The 19736-nt window shown below is 41.4% G+C and overlaps 1 protein-coding gene across 3 annotated transcripts in view; it reads right to left on the bottom strand.

Annotated features, from left to right (window-relative positions):
• The window catches only part of FGF18 (fibroblast growth factor 18), a 285024-nt gene that overhangs the window by 81081 nt on the left and 184207 nt on the right, over positions 1–19736 (bottom strand). For 2 of the 3 annotated variants that reach the window (XR_005747966.1, XR_005747965.1), the window contains 2 exons: positions 8099–8218; positions 1780–1960 (listed from right to left, as the gene is read on the bottom strand). Coding sequence is in view for 1 of the 3 variants with exons in the window: in XM_040344707.1 (XP_040200641.1) it covers positions 1780–1960 (181 nt within the window). In the remaining 2 variants the exon portion in view is untranslated. The remainder of the gene's footprint in view (positions 1–1779; positions 1961–8098; positions 8219–19736) is intronic. The other variant, XM_040344707.1, reaches the window with a different exon arrangement.

Genomic DNA, 19736 nt, shown 5'->3' with positions numbered 1-19736 from the left:
GGGCAGGCTCAGAGAGGTCATACTGTTAGGTCCCATGGCTTAATGAGAATTGTAAGGAGAGCACCTGTGTACTGCTCTGCTGTGCGCAGCTCACCAGACTACTTTTCCCGAGCATGCACCTTTCCTCTTTGGCCGCCAATCTCATTGGGACTCTAAGTGTAGGCACAGATTGGAGGGAGATTGGTCATGCAGCCCTGTTATCACTCGCCCCCAGCTTAAATCCACTCGCCAAATGCTAGTAGGGGAGTGGAAATTTTGAGGGCTGGATATAGTATAATTGGTCTTCGGCTTAATAAGCGATTGTTACACAAATTTAGTGTCCCTCTCTCTGCTTAACAGGAGAGCTATAAAAGTTTTGCTAGTTCATCCTTTGTGGCTCACAGTACTGCTGCATCTGGGTGAAGGTTCATCTGTATCCAGGTAACCAAGGAAGGTTCTGAGTGGATGTTTTGAGCCATGCAGATAAGCAGTATGAATATGGATACAGCTCCAGCCAATTAGGGAGTGTTGCCCCTGAGCATGCTGGGTGCTAGTATTTATATTCAGTGAGCACATGGAATCTTTTCCTCAGAGGAGAGGTCCAGTTGGGGAAGGGGCCTGTCGCCTCTCCCCTGCGCAAGCTGCCATGCAGCCTCAGGTGGGCAACCTGAGGGCCTAAATGCTGAAACCCAGGCTTCTCTTGAGAGCTGACTGAGGGAGGATGTCCATGGATCCTGTCTGGTATCAAAGAGGAAGGTTACCTGTGACCAGGGCTTTGTGAGTACAGAACCCCCTAAAGGGATCCTAGAGACTAGTGCTGCTGAAACCCCCTCTGGGTTTTTAGAAGTCAGCTAAAGGGGACACCGGCTGGTGTCTTGACAAGCAGAGTCCACTCAATTCCTTCTCTTTGCAAGAGACTTTGCTAATTTCTGTACATTCTACTACACAGTTCTACTGAGAAAGCTGTCCACAAGTGTGAATAGTTCGATTTTGAGTATTCTACTATATCCCTTCTCCTATCCAAGTTCCTAAACCATAATAAAACAAAAAAAAATACAACACCTAGACTGGTCATAGCAGTAACAAGCAGTTGTACACCTGACTGTGGAAAATAATGTGTGCCTGGCTGCAGGGCAGAAACTAGGGAAGATCCGGGGAAAATACTAACGGCTCCTAATGGGGGTAGCTCTCCACATGTATTATTAGTCTTTGTGCAGTCTGTGCGTGTTCTGTGCAAGTGTGTTCTCTATGACTGTGTGTGCAGTCAATATGCTCTGTGCTGTCCACAATCTTCACTCTGGGTACTCCAGTGAGGGCACAGGATGACAATAATGAGAGGAGAAAAAAAAACACACACACACAGTAGGAGAATGTAACACTGCTATGGACAGTATGTGGGGAAGTGCAAACCAAAGTAGGAGAGCAGAGAGGCAGAAGTGGTACATAAAGCCATAACAGAGTAAAGTTCCTGTATACAGAAAGCTTTTGATATTGCCAACAGGAAACAGGAAGTGCTATCCTCAAAAGGAGAGGTGAAGTGAACACTATACATAAGAGCAGACAGAGGGATGAACATACACTCACTAAGAGTGTAAAGCTGAATAAGTGCTAAATGCCTCCAGTATGCATAATCTTTTATGCTTTAGAGTATAGCACAGGATATGGGAAGTATAGGTATACAGGAGGTGTTTTTGCAGGGGAAGAGAAAGACCAATAGGTGTGCTCAGTTCTCACTGTCCTCGAGGTAAAAGCATCCATGTAAAAATTAAATTGGGATAGCATAGGATTAAACTATCTTACCATACTTATCTCCATCTTCTCCCTTTGCGCTTATTCTTCTTCCTAGTATTTGTATATGTTTCCCACTTGTTCTGCTATAGAGCTGATAGAGCCGAAGCTGCTTTCTACTCACGTCATCTCTTCCTCTTGTTTGATTTTCTACATGAATTCGAAAGTCAACATTTTCTTCAGCAGCAAACATCTAGCGGATAAGAAGAAAATGAGTAAGTAGGGCCAAAATAAGAACTTGCAGTTGCTAAGAAATGCCTGCGACAACATTTACAGACCTATATAGAAATGTGCATATTCATAATAGTGCACACTTGGATGGTTAAAAGGATTTATTCCTTTCCTTCTTTTTTATTGGACTGGTGGTGTTTTTATTTAATTGTCCTAGTGTGGAAGTAGCTAAAGTAAAGTGAGCACAATCAAATACTATCATTGATCATAATTGTCGTCAAGCCAGCTATAAATGATTCTTGTATATAACATGCTGATAATAACTGCATTGCCAATGCATCAGACAGCCTCGATGCGGTTCATGGCAAACAAGTGTTTTTTTTATTTTTTGTGTGTAAGGTATCATGACCTTTATAGAGAAGTCCAAAATTAAGCAATATTACAAAGGTGAATTTCTAAAAATTACACAACAAACCACATAAAACAGACACAGATACAGGCATTAGCGTTTAGGGAGAAAGATAAAAATTACCACTGCATGTTAGATTAAAAGAAATTAACATTTAAATTAAAATTAACATGAAAATAGAAAATAATTGCACCCATGGCCATCATTTCTACATTTATGCTAACATTTATATGTGCACAGCGTACCTGGACCCTATTGGTTGCATTCACTATGAAAGGAAACAGTTTTCCCCCTATGATTGCAGCAGGTTTTTACAGTGTCAGCAGAGCCAGCCACAGTGTCCATTTTCATTAGCCACACCAATACATTGTTATCAGACCAGCATATGCCAGCCACAGAGTCCCCAATCACTAGGCACACCAGTCCCAGTGTCACCAGACCAGTGTAAACTGGTAACAGTGTCCCTAATTGCCAGCCTCACGAGTCACAGTGTCACTAGACCAGTGTAAGCCAGCAACAGAGATCACCACCACACCCGTCTGAACATCACCAAACCAGGGTGAGAAGCAACAATGTTCTTGATCACTAGCCAAACTACTTTCAATGACACAGGACCAGTATAAATCAGCAACAATGATCTTGATTGCTGCCATGTCAGTGCCAGTATTGCCAGACCAGTGCAGTTAGTTACAGTGTTCTTGATTTCCACCACACCAGTACAGTCTCACTAGAGCCAGTGTAAGCCAGCAATACTGTTCCAATCACTAGCCACACCAGTCCCAGTGCAGCCAGCAACAGTGTTCCTGATCACTAGCTACACCAGTTCTAGTGTCGTCCGACCAGTGTGTGTTCCTTATTATCACTACACTAGCACCAGGGTTGCCTGACTAGTGCAGCTACTAACAGTGTTTCTGATTGGCACTACACCAGTCACAGTGTTACCAGATTAGTGTAAACTGGAACAATGCTACTGACCACTAGCCACATGAGTCTCCTCATATGAACGGGTGTCCGTTGATCGCGTCACTAGGCTCCTCCCCCACGTGTTGCGTCACTCGGCACGTGACTTAGTCATGATACCCATGACTAAGTCACGTGCCAAGTGCCGCAACGTGTGGGGGAGGAGCCTAGTGACGCGATCGACGGACACCCGTTCGTATGAGGAGATCGCTACACCGAGCGGCAAACAAGGCTGTATCTGAGGCTGTCTTTGATCGGTGGGTTACGTGAGTGCATCTGCAGACACCGCATATGTGTTCTTCCTCTTGCCTTACAATATTTGCACCATATCCTGTTTTCTTCTTGTTTACATGAGCTGTGTCATCGTGAAACATTGAGCACCAGCTGGAGCTGAATTGAGCATTGTGATCACTCCCAGTACACCATAGGATTGCTCCTTCCTGGCCTCAGCCGTACTGATCTGTGTTTGAAAGGGGGGAGGTTGTTTCCTTTGCATAATCAAGGACATCTTTCTCATGCTCTGTTGTTCATAAATGTATATTTATATTTTTTATTCACATTGCACGTTATTCACTTTGAACCTTTATTGATACCCTGTCCCCCTCTTTCTGGAGTTTTTTTTTTTGTTGGTATCTTGTGGTTAGTTGTCTATTGTACTTACAGCAACAAATGTTGGTATTAGCGCATTATTAGAATTTTTTTTCACATTGTAACCGGTTTTATACACCTTTTTGTATGCAGCTCTTGCCATTTGGTTATTTTTGTTGTGGGGGTTTTTCTTGTCTAAATATTGAGTAGTAGCGCTGTAGTACCACTCCATTTAATGTAAAAAGCAGAAAATGCCCAAATCTGCCTAAAAAAAAGTCCCTGAACTTGTTTGAGCTTCAGGCGTTTTGGAGCTTCTGGCTTCAGGCGTTTTGGAGTGGAGATGTGAACCATCTCCATAGAGACTAATAGATTTTTTTCCCCTCCAGCATTTTGTAGCTTGATGCCGGGTACACACGATCGTTTTTTGGCATGAGAAAAAATAAAGTTTTTCAGCATGTCCAAAAAACTACGTTTTTTCAACTTCATCATTAAAAACGATGTTGCCCACACACCATCGTTTTTGAAAAATGATGAACAAAGTGCGGTGACGTACACCATGTACGACGGCACTCTAAAGGGGAAGTTCTATTCGCCTTTGGGCTGCTTTTAGCTGATTCCTTGTTAGTAAAAGACGATTCTCGCTTTTTTGTCTGTTACAGCGTGATGAATGTGCTTACTCCATTATGAATAGTAGTTTTACCAGAACGAGCGCTCCCGTCTCATAACTTGCTTCTGGGCATGCGGGTTTAAAACGTAGTTTTTGCCCACACACGATCATTCTTTACAACACGAAAAACGACATTTTAAAAAACGACGTGAAAAAATGCAGCATGTTTGAAATTTTTACATTTTTTTCGGTCGTTTTTCAGAAGCCGAAAAATGATGTGAAGCCAACACACGGTCATTTTAAATTACGTTTTTAAAAACGTCGTTTTTTTTTTTCATGCCGAAAAACTATCGTGTGTACGCAGCATGAGGCTTTAAGCTACAAAATGCTCAGGTGTGAATTGGGTCCTAGTGTCCCAGGCCAGTGTAAGCCAGCAGCAGTATTCCTGATTGCCACCATACCAGTGCCAGGGCTGCCAGACCAGTGCAGCTAACAACAGTGTTCCTGATTGCTGCAACAGTTATTAATACAGCTATTGCCAAATATGTCCAAAACATTTTTACACCATTAAAGGCCTTTCAATTCTGGAATAATGAACCCATAGAAAACAGTAGTTTATTAATGGCCACTTTTGGTTCAGAGGATGAAGGAGTCCTGCTACAAGAGTCAGATGTACTATGCAATTACTGAATTGCAGCAGGCAAACATCAGTACGGTACATCCTGGTGAAGTGTCAAGCACAAGTAGTAGGTTGTTACAACACCAGTCATAAAGAATTAGGGCCCATAGTAGTGTCCCAGAGACACTTTTATATCTTTTGTGGCTGCCCCCTATTTCAACAGCATATGTTATCCCCCAATTTAGAGCCCAACCAGGTATTCATATGGAAACAGAAAATGTTATACCCAGATTTTTATTTGTTTTTTTTCTACCAAATAATTATTGCTGGGCTTGTATGCCCAACTATCAGGGCAGCCATCACAAATTTTCTCTTCTCTCTCCTGCCGCGTGATGATAAGTGGGACGGGGGGGGGGGGGGTTGGTGCTGACGAACAAAACAAAGTCAACTCAAGTCCTCTCTTCTCTCTCCTGCCGTGAGTTGCTAAAGTCAGACGAAAAAAAAATGATATTTCAAATTAAAAAACAAAACTGCCGCGAGTTGCTAAAGGGGGGGTCAGACAGAAAAACAAAACGGGGGGGGGGCACCTGGTGTAATGCCTGTACCCCCCTGATGGCGGCCCTGCCAACTATTAACTGCGTGTAATCCCAATTCCTTTTCCCCCCAACTATTTGAGTGAAAGTGTACCACTTTTCTGGGTTTAAATGCTTTTCCAGCCTTACTTAGGGTAAGGTAATCACAAAAAAAAAATGCAATCCTTTTGGTCCACACACACTCTCAAAGGGTAACTTTTTTACATAAGCACAAGGTATTTGCCTACTTAAAGTGATTGGAAAGGCTTGTTTTTCTGTTTAAATAACAAACATGTCACACTTACCTCCTCTGTGCAGTTGGTTTTGCAAAGAGCAGCCTGGATCCTCCTCTTCTCAGGTCCCTCGTCGCTGCTCCTAGCCCCTCCCTCCTTTGAGTCCCCCTCAGCCAGCAATAGTAATTATAACAGCAGTAAAAATAATAATTACTGTGAATATTGTTGTTATGCCAATTATTATTATTATTGTTGTTATGCGTCAGCGCAGAGGTGTCATTATGGTAACAGATAGTGACTAACAACTCAGTGTCATAGATAACTCTAGGGAAAAACATTACAACGTAGTGACAAATACTTACAAGAAAATTATTCGCATGTACATACTGAGAGTATTAGGTCACCTACAGGCTCAGGAAGGCTTGCCCATTTTCATCTGGGTGGGCGCATGCTCAGTGATGCGGCGCCATTTTTTGAATGGAAGACTCTCAGCGATGCCTCACCAGTTGCCACAGCACACTCATCATGTGAGGATGGTAACATAAAGGGGGCAGAGAAGGACACTCACACTACTGTGGGGGGTGAAGGGACAGAGGATACTGATGTGCAGATGAAGGGGGACAGAGAAGGACTCTACTGTGAAGGGGCGGAGGAGGACACTGATGTAGGTGGATGAAGGGGCAAGAGAAGGACTCTACTGTGAGGGGGTTGAAGGGAGGTGGAAGTGTACCATGTCTGCAGCCTCTGATATGTCCTGTACCATGTCTACAGCCTCTGACCATTTCCTGTACTATGTCTGCAGCCTCTGACCATCTCTTCTACCATGTCCACAGCATCTGACCATCTCATGCACCATGCTTGAAACCTCTGACCATCTCTTGTACCATGTCCACAGCCTCTGTCCATCTCCAGTACCATGTCCGCAGCCTCTGACCATCTCCTGTACCATGTCTACAGCCTCTGACCATCTCCTGTACCATGTCCGCAGCATTTGACCATCTCCTGTATCATATCCGCAGCCTCTGACCATCTCCTGTACCATGTCCGCAGCCTCTGACCATCTCCTGTACCATGTCCGCAGCCACTTAGCATCTCTTGTACCATGTCCACAGCCTCTGACCACCTCCTGTACCATATCTGTAGCCTCTGACCACCTCCTGTATAATGTCCACAGCCTCTGACCATCTCCTGTATCCTGTCCACAGCCTGTAATCATCTCTTCTCTTGTATCATGTCTGCAATCTCTAACCATCTCTTGTCTTGTATCATGTCTGCAGTCTCTGAGGGGGTCTGGAGAGGAGTCAAGAGTGGGAGCGCCACCGGGATAGGGGTTACGGGAGGAGTCCGACATGTGTGGACTGTGAAGAGGAGACTATAAGATAAAACCAGAGCCACCAAGCTGCAGCCATCTGATTGAGCCCTGCATGGTGCACCTGAGAGGAGGTCAGTAACTGCGCCGCCAGAGGCCAGTCTGCAGTGGGGGGCGCAACAGGGGGATGCCTGGGCAATAGGGGAGATCTACACACCTGACACACCCCCTGCGCTCACCTATGTTCACGCGGTCTCTCTCTCTTCTTTTTTTGCTGTCTCTCTCTCTCTCTCTCTCTCTCTCTATCTATATATATATATATATATATATATATTATAAAATTATTTATTTATTTTCTTCACCTAGTGGTCAAAAACAATTTAAAGATTACTCCATTTTTCTTTAATGCACCATATAGGCAAAAAGACGTATCTCAAAACTGAAATGTAAGTGATGTTGGAAAAGGTCAAGATGTACTCTAGAGATATGCATGAAAAGAAGTGAGTTAATAAAATATTACCAATTTACAATAAAAACATTTTTTATTTGTATGCCTTTGTATTTGTATGGCTATGTCATTTTGATTTTTTTGATGGTTTAGACAACCTCCAGGTTTGGAACAAAAGAAATAAAGGACACATCACAAAGAAATTCAACTGAGGTAGGTATTACACGTTTTATAGTTAAGTGCAACTATGTGGAATTCTGTTAATGTTAATTAAAACTTGACAATTATTTTTCTCTGGGATAGGTTGCAAATGTAAAATATCCCTTAATGGTTGAAACAAGAAAAACACCAAAAATATTCCACCAGAAAACATCACACATAAATAATATAAAGCTTCCAAAAGAAAAAAAAAAACCTTAATATTTGTGTTGAATAAGTAAACATTTTTCAGTTCCTTTATGTTTCCAGTGGAGCAATAGCATAGAAAAAAAAAGTCCTTTCTCAAGAATCGTCAGTGTTGAGTCAACAGGATCATCTGTAAAAAAAATAAAAGGAGGTTAGTGACACTCCTAGTTGTATGAAGTTAAAATCTGACAATATAAAACAATTGTATAAATACATATTTTTGGAAAAGCTACTTTAAGCAATCTATTTGGTAGTGACAAGGAAAGTGACCTGCAACAACCCAAATGGCAAGGTAGAAGGAAGTTATCACCCACATGCACTACAATAAAATACAATACAATGCAACAAATGGACAGCAGCACTGAAATTGAAGACAAAGATGTGGACAAAATGTACAATCATATAAAGACACTTGTGGCAGTAGTGAAGGCAATGGTCAAGTAAATCACTTAAGAAAACATGGAAGAATCACAGCAGTAAAAAATTTGCTAAAACGTGTAATACCAAAAAAACAAAAAATACCATACTCATGACGCTGAAAGGGGACTCCTACTGCCATGAAATCAATCAAGAAAGAAAAATTCGGAAAGTATTTGATATTATTTTTTTTGTTTTCCTGACAGACTCTACTGCATCATACATTTGGAAACTAACTAGCCAAGAGAACAAGGGTGAGGATACCAAGAGAAAAATGGTAAGGTAATAGCTCTTAGCCAACAGAAAACCTTACAGCTTACAGTTCAGCCTCAATGGGAGTGTGGTCCTATGGGGTAAGAGTGAGGGTGGAGCTGCCTAAACATATGCTTCCATGAAGTCTGTTAGGAAATTAAAAATGTACACATTGTGAAAATCTAGCCCTCATTGATCATCTGGTCCCTGTGTTTAATAAATTAATTGGCCCATTAATGTCTAAATCAGACACTTCATGGAAACACAAGCAATGGTTGAAAATTACAGTGGCCATCAATGCAGCTGGAGTTGCCCCACACAAAGAGGAAAATGTCAAAAAAATGCTACTAGGATGTAAAAGGAAACCGTTAATAAGAAACAGTTAATTAACATGAAAGAAAGGTAATTGCTATTTAAATCAGGATGTGTACCAGATTTTGGAAGCAGCCTACCATTTCCTTGGCACAGGCTAAGAGAAAGTCACCTGGATTATGTTACATTAAAACATTTTAGGCTCCATGCACACAGGACATTCTAAAAAGTCTTTCTGGACGTCTGATTGCTGGCAGGAAAATGCTGCTTTAAAAACGCGCTTTTAATAGAGTTTTTTAACGCGTTTATAAAATGTTTTTCAGCGTCAGCATTTTTGGGCTTTTTTTTTTTTTAAATTACACCCAGCTTACATTCAGCTCTGCAATGTAAAAACGCTGAACACTGATAAAAGCACATTTATGAGTGTTTATGCACGTTTTTCAGTGTTTTTTTGTGGTCAGAAGAACTGCTCTTGAACACAATTTTAGGGTGTTCAGACAACAGCCCATAAACTCCCCTGCTGATAAACTTAAAACAAACATTAATGTGTGCATAGACACATAGCAGAACATAGAGGGGAGTTTAAGGGCTGTTAAAAAAAGCACCAAAACTCCCAAAAACTTCAGGTTATCAGCTTCAGTGTGCATGAGCATCAATTGCTGGGATAACATCCCGGTGTGCCTTACATTCTCTACGTTTTAAAAAACAAGTGCTATTAAAACATCTACACATAGAGGCGCCTCTCTCCTTGTCTTTTCCTCAGTGTGCATGAGGCCTTAGCATTTTAGATGACACAGTTAAAAAAATTTGAACAGACTTGGGAACTGTGGGCTAGCTATTTACTATTTTTTTTTCTCTGGCTCTGAGGACTGGAGTGCTTCTGATGATCAGATCCGGACCTGTTCCTTCTCTTATGCCCCGTACACACGATCACTTTTTGTCTTGAAAAAAAAAAACTTCATCATTAAAAATGATGTTGCCCACACCCCATCGTTTTTGAAAAATGATGAACAAAGCGACGGCACTCTAAAGGGGAAGTTCTATTCGCCTTGAGGCTGCTTTTAGCTGGTTACTTGTTAGTAAAAGACGATTCATGCTTTTTTGTCTGTTACAGCGTGATGAATGTGCTTACTCCATTATGAATGGTAGTTTTACCTCCCATCTCATAACTTGCTTCTGGGCATGTGCGGGTTTAAAACGCAGTTTTTGCCCACACACGATCATTTTTTACGACACAAAAAAATGACATTTTGAAAAATGACATAAAAAATTTAAGCATGTTCGATTTTTTTTTTTGGTCGCTTTTCAGAAGACGGAAAACGATGTAAAGCCCACACATGATCATTTTAAATTACGTTTTTTAAAAATGTAATTTTTTTTCATCACAAAAAGTGATCGTGTGTACGGGGCATTATGTTTGCAGAGTTTAATGCTTAGGGCCAACTTCTTTCTTCATCCTACTTGTTTTGCTTATTTGTTTTTGATGATTATTGTACTTTTGTTTTACTGTTGGTTATTTTGTTTGTAAAACGACCAATAAACATTCTGAAAGTAAATAGTAAAAGTAAATAAGGATGTGTACATAATTAACTTGTTTGACAAAATTATTAACACATTTTTAAAAAGTTAAAACTGAGGGACACTGGAAATCCTCATGTCACTTTTTGATGTGATAATTTTTATAAATAGGTTTGTTTTATTTTCAGTAGGAAAAACAGTTCTGGTGTGGCGCCCAAACTGTGATTCGCTTATTTAGAATACATACTGATGCCATATATCAATCAGGAGACTGTCTCTGGAATGGATAAATAATTTGATAGTTCAAGTCAAAGTAAAGGTAAGTATTAGACCAGCTAATATTTATCGTATTTAGTTCATTAATTTTGTATTTAAGTATAATATGTTTATTGAAACAAGATGGATGCCTAAAACTTTTTGGATCATACCTTTCTTACGGGTCACAGGAGTGCAGTTACAGTGTCTTGATAAAAGTATTTATACCCCTTGAAATTTTCCACATTTTGTCATGTTGCCTATGGAACTCCTTACCCCAATCTGTCCGTCTATCTCCTTCTCTTTTAGCTTTTAGAGGAAAACGCTCCTCTTCAGAGAAGCCTATCCTACCTACATCTAACAGCTGTATTTTAATTGTGTCCATCTGATCACCCCCCACATATACTACCCTTTGTTCCACTTGACCCTCCCTTCTAGATTGTAAGCTCTAATGAGCAGGGCCCTCTGATCCATCCTGTATTGAATTGTATTGTAACTATACTGTCTTCCCTGATGTTGTAAAGCGCTGCGCAAACTGTTGGCGCTATATAAATCCTGTAATTATAATAATAATAATAATAATAATAATAATGTTGCAACCAAAAACGTAAATGTATTTTATTGGTATTGTATGTGCTAGACCAACACAAAGGGGCACATAATTGTGAAGTAGAAGGAAAATAAATGGTTTTCAACATTTTTTATAAATAAATATCTGAAAAGTGTGGCGAGCATTTGTATTCAGCCCCCGAGTCAATACTTTGTAGAACCACCTTTCGCTGCAATTACATCTGCAAGTCTTTTAGGGTATGTCTCTACCAGCTTTGCACATCTAGGAGAGTGACATTTTTGTCCATTCTTCTTTGCAAGATAGCTCAAGCTCTGTCAACAGCATCTGTGAACAGCAATTTTCAAAGTCTTGCGACAGGATCTCAATTGGATTTAGGTCTGGACTTTGACTGGGCCATTCAAACACATGAACATGCTTTGACCTAAACCATTCCTGGAAGGTGAACCTTCACCCCAGTCTCAATTTTTTGCAGAATCTAACAGGTGTTCTTGTAGGTTGCAAAGGTAAACCTGTATTTGGCACCATCAATCTCCCATCAACTCTGACCAGCTTCCCTGTCTCTGCTGAAGAAATGCATTCCCACAACATGTTGCCACCACCATATTTCATGGTGGGGATAGTGTGTGTTCAGGGTGATGTGCAGTGTTAGTGTTCCACCACACATAGCATTTTTCTTTTAGGCCAAAAAGTTACATTTGGTCTCATGTGACCAGAGCACCTTCTTCCATATGCTTGCCGTGTCTCCCATGGCTTCTCGCAAACTGGACTTCTTATGGATTTCTTTCAACAATGGCTTTCTTCTTGCCACTCTTCCATAAAGTCCAAATTTGTGGAGTGCATGACTAATAGTTGTCCTGTGGACAGATTCTCCCATTTGAGCTCTGGATCTCTGCAGCTCCTCCAGAGTTACCATGGGCCTTGTGGCTGCTTCTCTGATTAATGCTCTCCTTGCCTGGCCTCTCAGTTTAGGTGGATGGCCATGTATTGGTAGGTTTGCAGTTGTGCCATACTCTTTCCATTTTCGGATGATGGATTGAACAGTGCTCCATGATATGTTCAAAGCTTGGGATATGTTTTTTTATACCTAACCCTGCTTTAAAAACTTCTCCACAACTTGTATCTCTGACCTGTCTGGTGTGTTCCTTGGCCTTCATGATACTGATTGTTCACTAAAGTTTGCTAACAAACCTCAGAGGGCTTCACAGAACAACTGTATTTATACTGAGATTAAATTACACACAGGTGGACTATTTACTAATTTGGTGACTTCTAAAGGCTATTGGGTCCACTAGATTTTAGTTAGGGGTATCAGAGTAAAAGGGGCTGAATACAAATGCACACCACACTTTTTGGATAGTTATCTGTAAAAAATCTTGAAAACCATTTATTATTTTCCTTCCACTTCACAATTATGTGCCACTTTGTGTTGGTCTATCACATTTTATCCCAATAAAATACATTTACGTTTTTGATTGTAACATAACAAAATGTGGAAAATTTCAAGGGGGTATGAACACTTTTTCAAGCCATTGTACCTTTGAAATCCTGTGACTCACAATTGGCTGACACTATTAGCAGATGTCACACAGCTACTCCAGACTCTGGAATAATCTGTACCATATTGTCAGAATCCACTTTGATGCCTGTTTGACAGCTGGCTCTGCCTCTCAGTGAGCAGCTGAGAGCCAAATACAAATTGCATTTTCCCCTCTCGAGCCTGGCACTCCAGTGTGCAATGGGGGAGCACATCAGGGAGCAGTGTCTAACATTCCCAGTTCTTCGTGCCGAGCATACCAAGATCTGAATGATCACCTGTCAGGTAATCGCTTTGTTCATCAGTCTTAGAGCTGATGTTGGACAGCTGAAGCAACACTCTGATGCGGTATAGAGCTGAGTACTTTTTTATTAGTTAAAAAAATAATTATGTATTCATTTAATTCTATATTATTATTTACGGTCAGTAATTTTTCATTGAACAGTTTTGTAAAACATATTTCAAAAATATTTAATTGACCATTTAAAATTATTTTGCAGGATCCACAGTTGACGATTGCATCTATTCTATTTTTAATAGAATATTACCTCTATTTTTAGAAAGGGATTAATACGCAACACAGTTCTTCATGAGTTTCTTCCTACATCCTTACTGGACGAAGAAAACAAAATTGATGGTAATGTGTTGCCAACAAGTTCAGATCCTAGAGAGAGCACCACTCACACCACCCCCGTCCAAGATAGAAGAAATGAAATAGATCAGACGTCAGGAAGAAGGAGAGGCTGTACTATTTCCAGAATGAGAAACTTAGACAGAGAGCAGTTAATATTTTATTAGGAACAAGTCAATCAGGAACAAGCACAGGAGAATAATCGTGTATTGCTTAAAAATAGTTTGATATCCTCTAGAGATGGATTTGCTAAAAGAATTCCAAGCTAGTAGAACAGAGTATCACCAGCAATAAAATGTTATCCTAGGACACTTAATTAAGCCCTTTTTATGCTGCCAAAACAGTGGAGGCTCGTTCCACCAGTTTGCAGGAAATAAAAATAAACAATATCATTTTTTTATTCTGAGTTTTTAACTTTGTATATATCTGTATATTTTGACCTCTCTCTCTCTCTCTCTGCTGTTGCTAGGTAGATTAGAAGAAAAAGATCTAATCATGATTTTTTTTTCCTAATTTGCATAGCAGACTGTCCCTCCTAAAAATCATTACAACTGTAATTCAGAAACACAGAGAAACCATTTACTGGCCCCTTGGCATTCCCCTATTGGGTTTGACCTGGTCCACCTATTGAGCTCCCTAATGTGCTACCTGCACTAGGGGGGTGGAGATCCGGCAGGTCCAGCCCCCAGGATAGGAGTCACAGAGACAGAGCCAGTGTCATTATCAGCCTGGAGTAGGGGGAACCCAGGCAGCCCCGCCAAGTGACAGCGGCACCACCCCTGTCTTTCCTGAATATGCCTGTATAGTACACCTCCTGGCACGTGCATGGTGTGTGATGTGTGATGGTAGGTGGTTTGGGGTGTGGGGGGGCAGGATGATGCTCAGAGCCTTCATACCGGCACGTGGACTGATAGACAGTGTACACAGCATGGAGCTGGGAGCTGTACAGTACACCGGGGATGGGAGCATGCTGAGCATGTTGTCACTGCAACAGTTCATCACCATTCCGAGTGGAGGATAACTACCGGCCCTCCATGCCACCAACAGGGTAAGAGCTATATAGAACAGTGCAGGGTCCACTAATATAGTTCAGTGTGACATAGTACAGTTGTTTCCTCTCTTATAATACTGTGCCAGCTTCATCACTATATATAGTGTCAGCTCCTTTCCTATAGTATAGTGTATATTAATACATAGTGTACATAGTTTATAGTGTATATAGTAAAGTGTATATAGTATAGCCACAGGTGTGCGCAGCTCATTGCATTAGGATGTGCACTCCAAAGCTCAACCACACATGCCTTTCTCAGCAGACTCGGCTGCACTGGACAGTGAAAGAATGGGAAGTGCTCTGTGCTGAGCAGCTTTCTGTTCATTTGCAAACTGAAGCATAGTAAACACAGTTTACCACATTTCAGTTATTAATGAACACAGTGAGTGGGTTCACTGTGTTCATTTGAAATAGGAAGAGGCCACTAAATGACAAATTGACTAGCTTTTTCCCCCGCTCTCCATCCTGAAACATCCCCTGCAGCAGCCAAGGGGAGAGAAGATGAGGGAATTTAGCAGCACTGCAAGAGGGGGGGGCAACATGGGGGAGGGGAAGGGCAGTAGGGGGAATCCGCACCTCACATAGTGATTAGGGTGTTCCCAGGCCTATGAGTACAGTATAGTGTACATAGTATAGTGTATATATTGTATAGTATCTCACTGTACTATACACTATGTGGAAGCAAGTGGAATACAGGGGACAGAGTGGGCGGAGTCTATAAGGGTGGGCTTATGAGAAGTGGGATGGGTCAAAAAAAGGAAGGGTGGGGTCTGGCGCCCCACCATCTTAAAAAACTTCACCAGCCGCCACTGCTGGCAAATGTCTTATTCCAGTAACAGCATCAGTAAAAACAATTTAGAATTAGAGAGGCTATTTTTACAGTAAAGCTAGAATTAAGCCACTGTGAAAATATTAGGGCTTTTACTGATTAAAATTTTCGTGTAAGATTAATCGATTTTTTTAATCGATTAATCGACTAATCTCGATTTATTATAACGCACATACATTTTTCGGATCACCACCATATATATAGTCCCCACCAGGGCTCGACAAATCCCCGTCGCCAGGTCGCCATGGCGACTAGAAATAGCATCCTGGCGACTTGGCTTGGAAGGTGGGAAAAAAATTTTTTTATTTATTTTTTTGTGAAGTCCCCAGCTCTTCCTTGTGTGAGCTGGCGCCATCTGGTGGTGGCCGTTGGTATTACAAGTTAAGCATTACAAGTTAAACAGCAATTCTAATGTCATTTTTCACTATTTTCACTGCCATCTTCTTCCCTCTAATTAGAACCCCCAAACATTATATATATTTTTTATCCTAACACCCTAGAGAATAAAATGGAAATCGTTGCAATACTTTCTGTCACACCGTATTTGCGCAGCGGTCTTACAAGCGCACTTTTTTGGGAAAAAATCACACTTTTTAATAAAAAAATAAGACAACAGTAAAGTTATCCCCAATTTTTGTAATATTATGAAAGATAATGTTACGCCGAGTAAATTCATACCCAACATGTCACGCTTCAAAATTGCGTCCGCTCGTGGAATGCCGACAAACTTTTACCCTTTAAAATCTTCATAGGCGACGTTTAAAAAAATCTACAGGTTGCATGTTTTGAGTTACAGAGGAGGTCTAGGGCTAGAATTATTGCTCTCGCTCTACCAATCGCGGCGATACCTCACGTGTGTGGTTTGAACACCGTTTACATATGCTGGCGCTGCTCACGTATATGTGTTCGCTTCTGACCGCAAGCTCGTCGGGACGGGGTGCGTTTTCTGGCTCCTAACTTTTTTAGCCGACTCCTAGATTCCAAGTAAATTTGTCAAACCCTGGTCCCCACTGTAATATGCACAGACATCTCCCCCACTGTAAAATCCACAGACATCTCCCCCACTGTAATATCCACAGACATCTCCACATCTCCCCACTGTAATATCCACAGACATCTCCCCCACTGTAATATCCACAGACATCTCCACATCTCCCCACTGTAATATCCACAGACATCTCCCCCACTGTAATATCCACAGACATCTCCCCCACTGTAATATCCAAAGACATCTCCCCCACCGTAATATCCACAGACATATCCCCCCGTAATCCACAGACATCTCCCCACTGTAATATGGTCCACATCTCCACCACTGTATAGGAAGATTAGTGCTTGCTTAGTCTTACCAGAGAAGCCGGCCGAACACGAGCAGTTGAGGCTGGGTGATGATGTCAGTGCACCACTCTAGGCTCACCTAGGCCGCCGCCAGATGGACCAAGATGGCCACCGCGCCAGGAGCTAGGCCGAAGCCGCGGCCTTTCCTATGGCTGAGGCAGCAGCAGAGCTCTGTGGATCACGTGGTGTGCCAATCCACATATGGATCATTCGGATCATGGATCGTTTACGATCCGTTGCACCACTAGTACCGATCAAAAGAATTTTGATCGATCAAAAAAAAATTAACGATTAATCGAGGAATTAATCTTTAATTTCCACAGCCCGAGAAAATATATGTTGGAATTAGTACAATGGGTTTTGAAGCTAGTATAAATATAATCTACAAATTTTTCCCTTCCCTACTTATGACACCTAACTTGAATACACTTTTAAAGCAAAAGTGATCCATAAAGTGTCGCTGTAGGGGAAAGTAGAGAGTGCAGCATAAATGGATATGAATTGCAGGAAATGTGATATCATGCAATAGAGTTGATTTACTAAACGCAAATAAACTGCACTTTGCACACGTTTTCCTCAGAGCTTATAGAATGTGATGAAACACACATTTGGTTGCATGGTAAAATAAAATAAAAAAACAGCATGCGCATCCTTGCACATGATTGGATGATGGAAATCAGCAGAGCATTACCACATTCACCAAGTTCTGGGGAAAATAAGTCCAAGTGCACTTGCAAAGTGCACAGTCAATTTGCCGTTAGTAAATCAACCCCAGTGCCTCCAGTGTAACAACCATGGTTTATTTCCCCTCCGTTTCTTTACAACTAATGTCGTATGGGACAGGAAAGGAATGGCTGTAGTTATGTGTAACACAGCATAAAGAGGGAGGGAGAACATTTTAAACTACCTATGTTTTTGAATGTTTTCCAAATTAACATGCTTATTTCAGCTGTCACATGGAAAGATAGGGAGATTATTCTTATAGGGGAACTAGTTCTTTAAAAAAACATTGAACAAAATTTTGGGGAATTTCTTTACAATTATTTTTCCATGTATGTGTGTAAATTTGGGCTATATTTGCCAATTTTAAGAACAAATTGGATGTTATATTTCACTATTGTTCCTTAACACTCTTGTGTTAAACAATAACTTAAAGGCTCTTTGATTACTTTTTAAAATATACTACACTGTCGATCATCAACAGTTAAAACTAAAACAAATGCATTGTTTTGCAATACTCCATTATGCTATATATCTGGGGGCACTTCATTTACAGGATCATTAGTAAACCCAGTTTCCTTGGATGTTATGCAGAAGTAAAAATATGCTGGAATGCTCCCAGGTTTTTTTATGCAGTGTAATAATTGCCACACTTACCTTTAGGCCCCTTTCACACTGGGGTGGTGGGTATGTAGGTGGTTAATCGCCGCTATTTTTAGTGCCGCTTTACCGCCAATTTTGCGGCGCTATTCGGCTGCTAGCGGGATGACTTTACCCCCCCGCTATCATCCGAGAAAGGGTTAAAACCACTACAAAAGTGCCCCTTAGCAGAGGCGCTTTGCCGGCAGTATAGCCACGGTGCCCGTTGATTTCAATGGGCTGGAGCGGTGAAGGAGCAGTATACACACCGCTTCTTCACCGCTCCAAAGATGCTGCTAGCAGGACTGTTTTTACCGTCCTGCTAGGGCACCACTCCAGTGTGAAAGCCCTCGGGGCTTTCACACTGGAGAGACAGCAGCGGCTGTTTCAGGGCACTTTGCAGGCGCTATTTTTAGCGTTATAGTGCCTGCAAAGAGCCCCAGTGTGAAAGGGGTCTTACATTATAAGCTTTGGGGACACGTGACTGTATAGGATAATAATATTCAAATTCCTTTGAATTATATTTGAATGTATATAAGTTTAGATGAACACTATGTTTACATTTTTTTTAAGCTCTAAAATTAGGTTATATTTTTGGACTGTGTTGACCACAGTTTAATGCAATTTTCAAACCAGACATTTTTTCCTAAAAAGTTTCTCAATTGCACTAACTTTATAATTTTTTGTTAAAAAAGGGAGTTTTCTTTGAACTGCACAGAGCGCATGTGTTGAGCCAAGGAACTAACAAGGATTCGGACACATGAACAATCTACAATTTTTTATTTTTATTTTGGGGGGGGGGGGGGGTTTAGGACAATAAGTGATTAGCAATTACTATATTGTACTTTCAATACCACCTCTACGCTGATGACACCCAAATCTATTTCTCAACCCCTCAGTTCACTCCCTCCGTCTCCTCACATATCACTAATATACTAACAGATATATCAGTCTGGATGTCACTCCACTTCCTCAAACTCAATCTATCCAAAACCAAAAACATAATTTCCCCCCCCCCCATGTGCCCCTTCCCCTGATCTCTCTGTCAAAATCAATGGCACACTTTAAGCCCTACCCCAGATGCCAAGGTCCTAGGTGTAGTTCTGGACTCTGAACGCTCCTTTAAGCCCCACGTCCAATCACTGTCCAAATCTTACCGCCTCAACCACTGCAACATCTCCAATATACACCCATTTCTAACCAATGACACAACAAACCTCTTAATTCACTCCCTGGTCATCTCTCGCTTTGGTTACAGCAACTCTCTTCTCATTGGCTTACTTCTACATAGTCTATCCCCCCTTCAATCCATCAGGACTGCTGCTGCCAGACTCATCCACCTTACTAATCGCTCTGTGTCTGCTACTCCTCTCAGTCAATCCCTCCACTGGCTACTGCTGACCCAACAAATTAAATTCAAAATACTAACTGGGGGAGTGTCCAAGATGGCGCCGGGAGCAGACATGTTTTAGACGAGCTCCCGATTCCGGCCTATGATCCCGTCTCTATGCTGGTGCAGATTGACAATTTACAGCCCACTCTTCTCCAGACTATCTGCGGGTGTGCTGGGCGATGACCAAG

The sequence above is a fragment of the Rana temporaria genome, chromosome 3, assembly GCF_905171775.1.
Source record: "Rana temporaria chromosome 3, aRanTem1.1, whole genome shotgun sequence".
Taxonomy (NCBI): Eukaryota; Metazoa; Chordata; class Amphibia; order Anura; family Ranidae; genus Rana; species Rana temporaria.
Note: the sequence above shows the minus strand (reverse complement) of the source record. Positions and strands in the feature narration are given on the sequence as shown.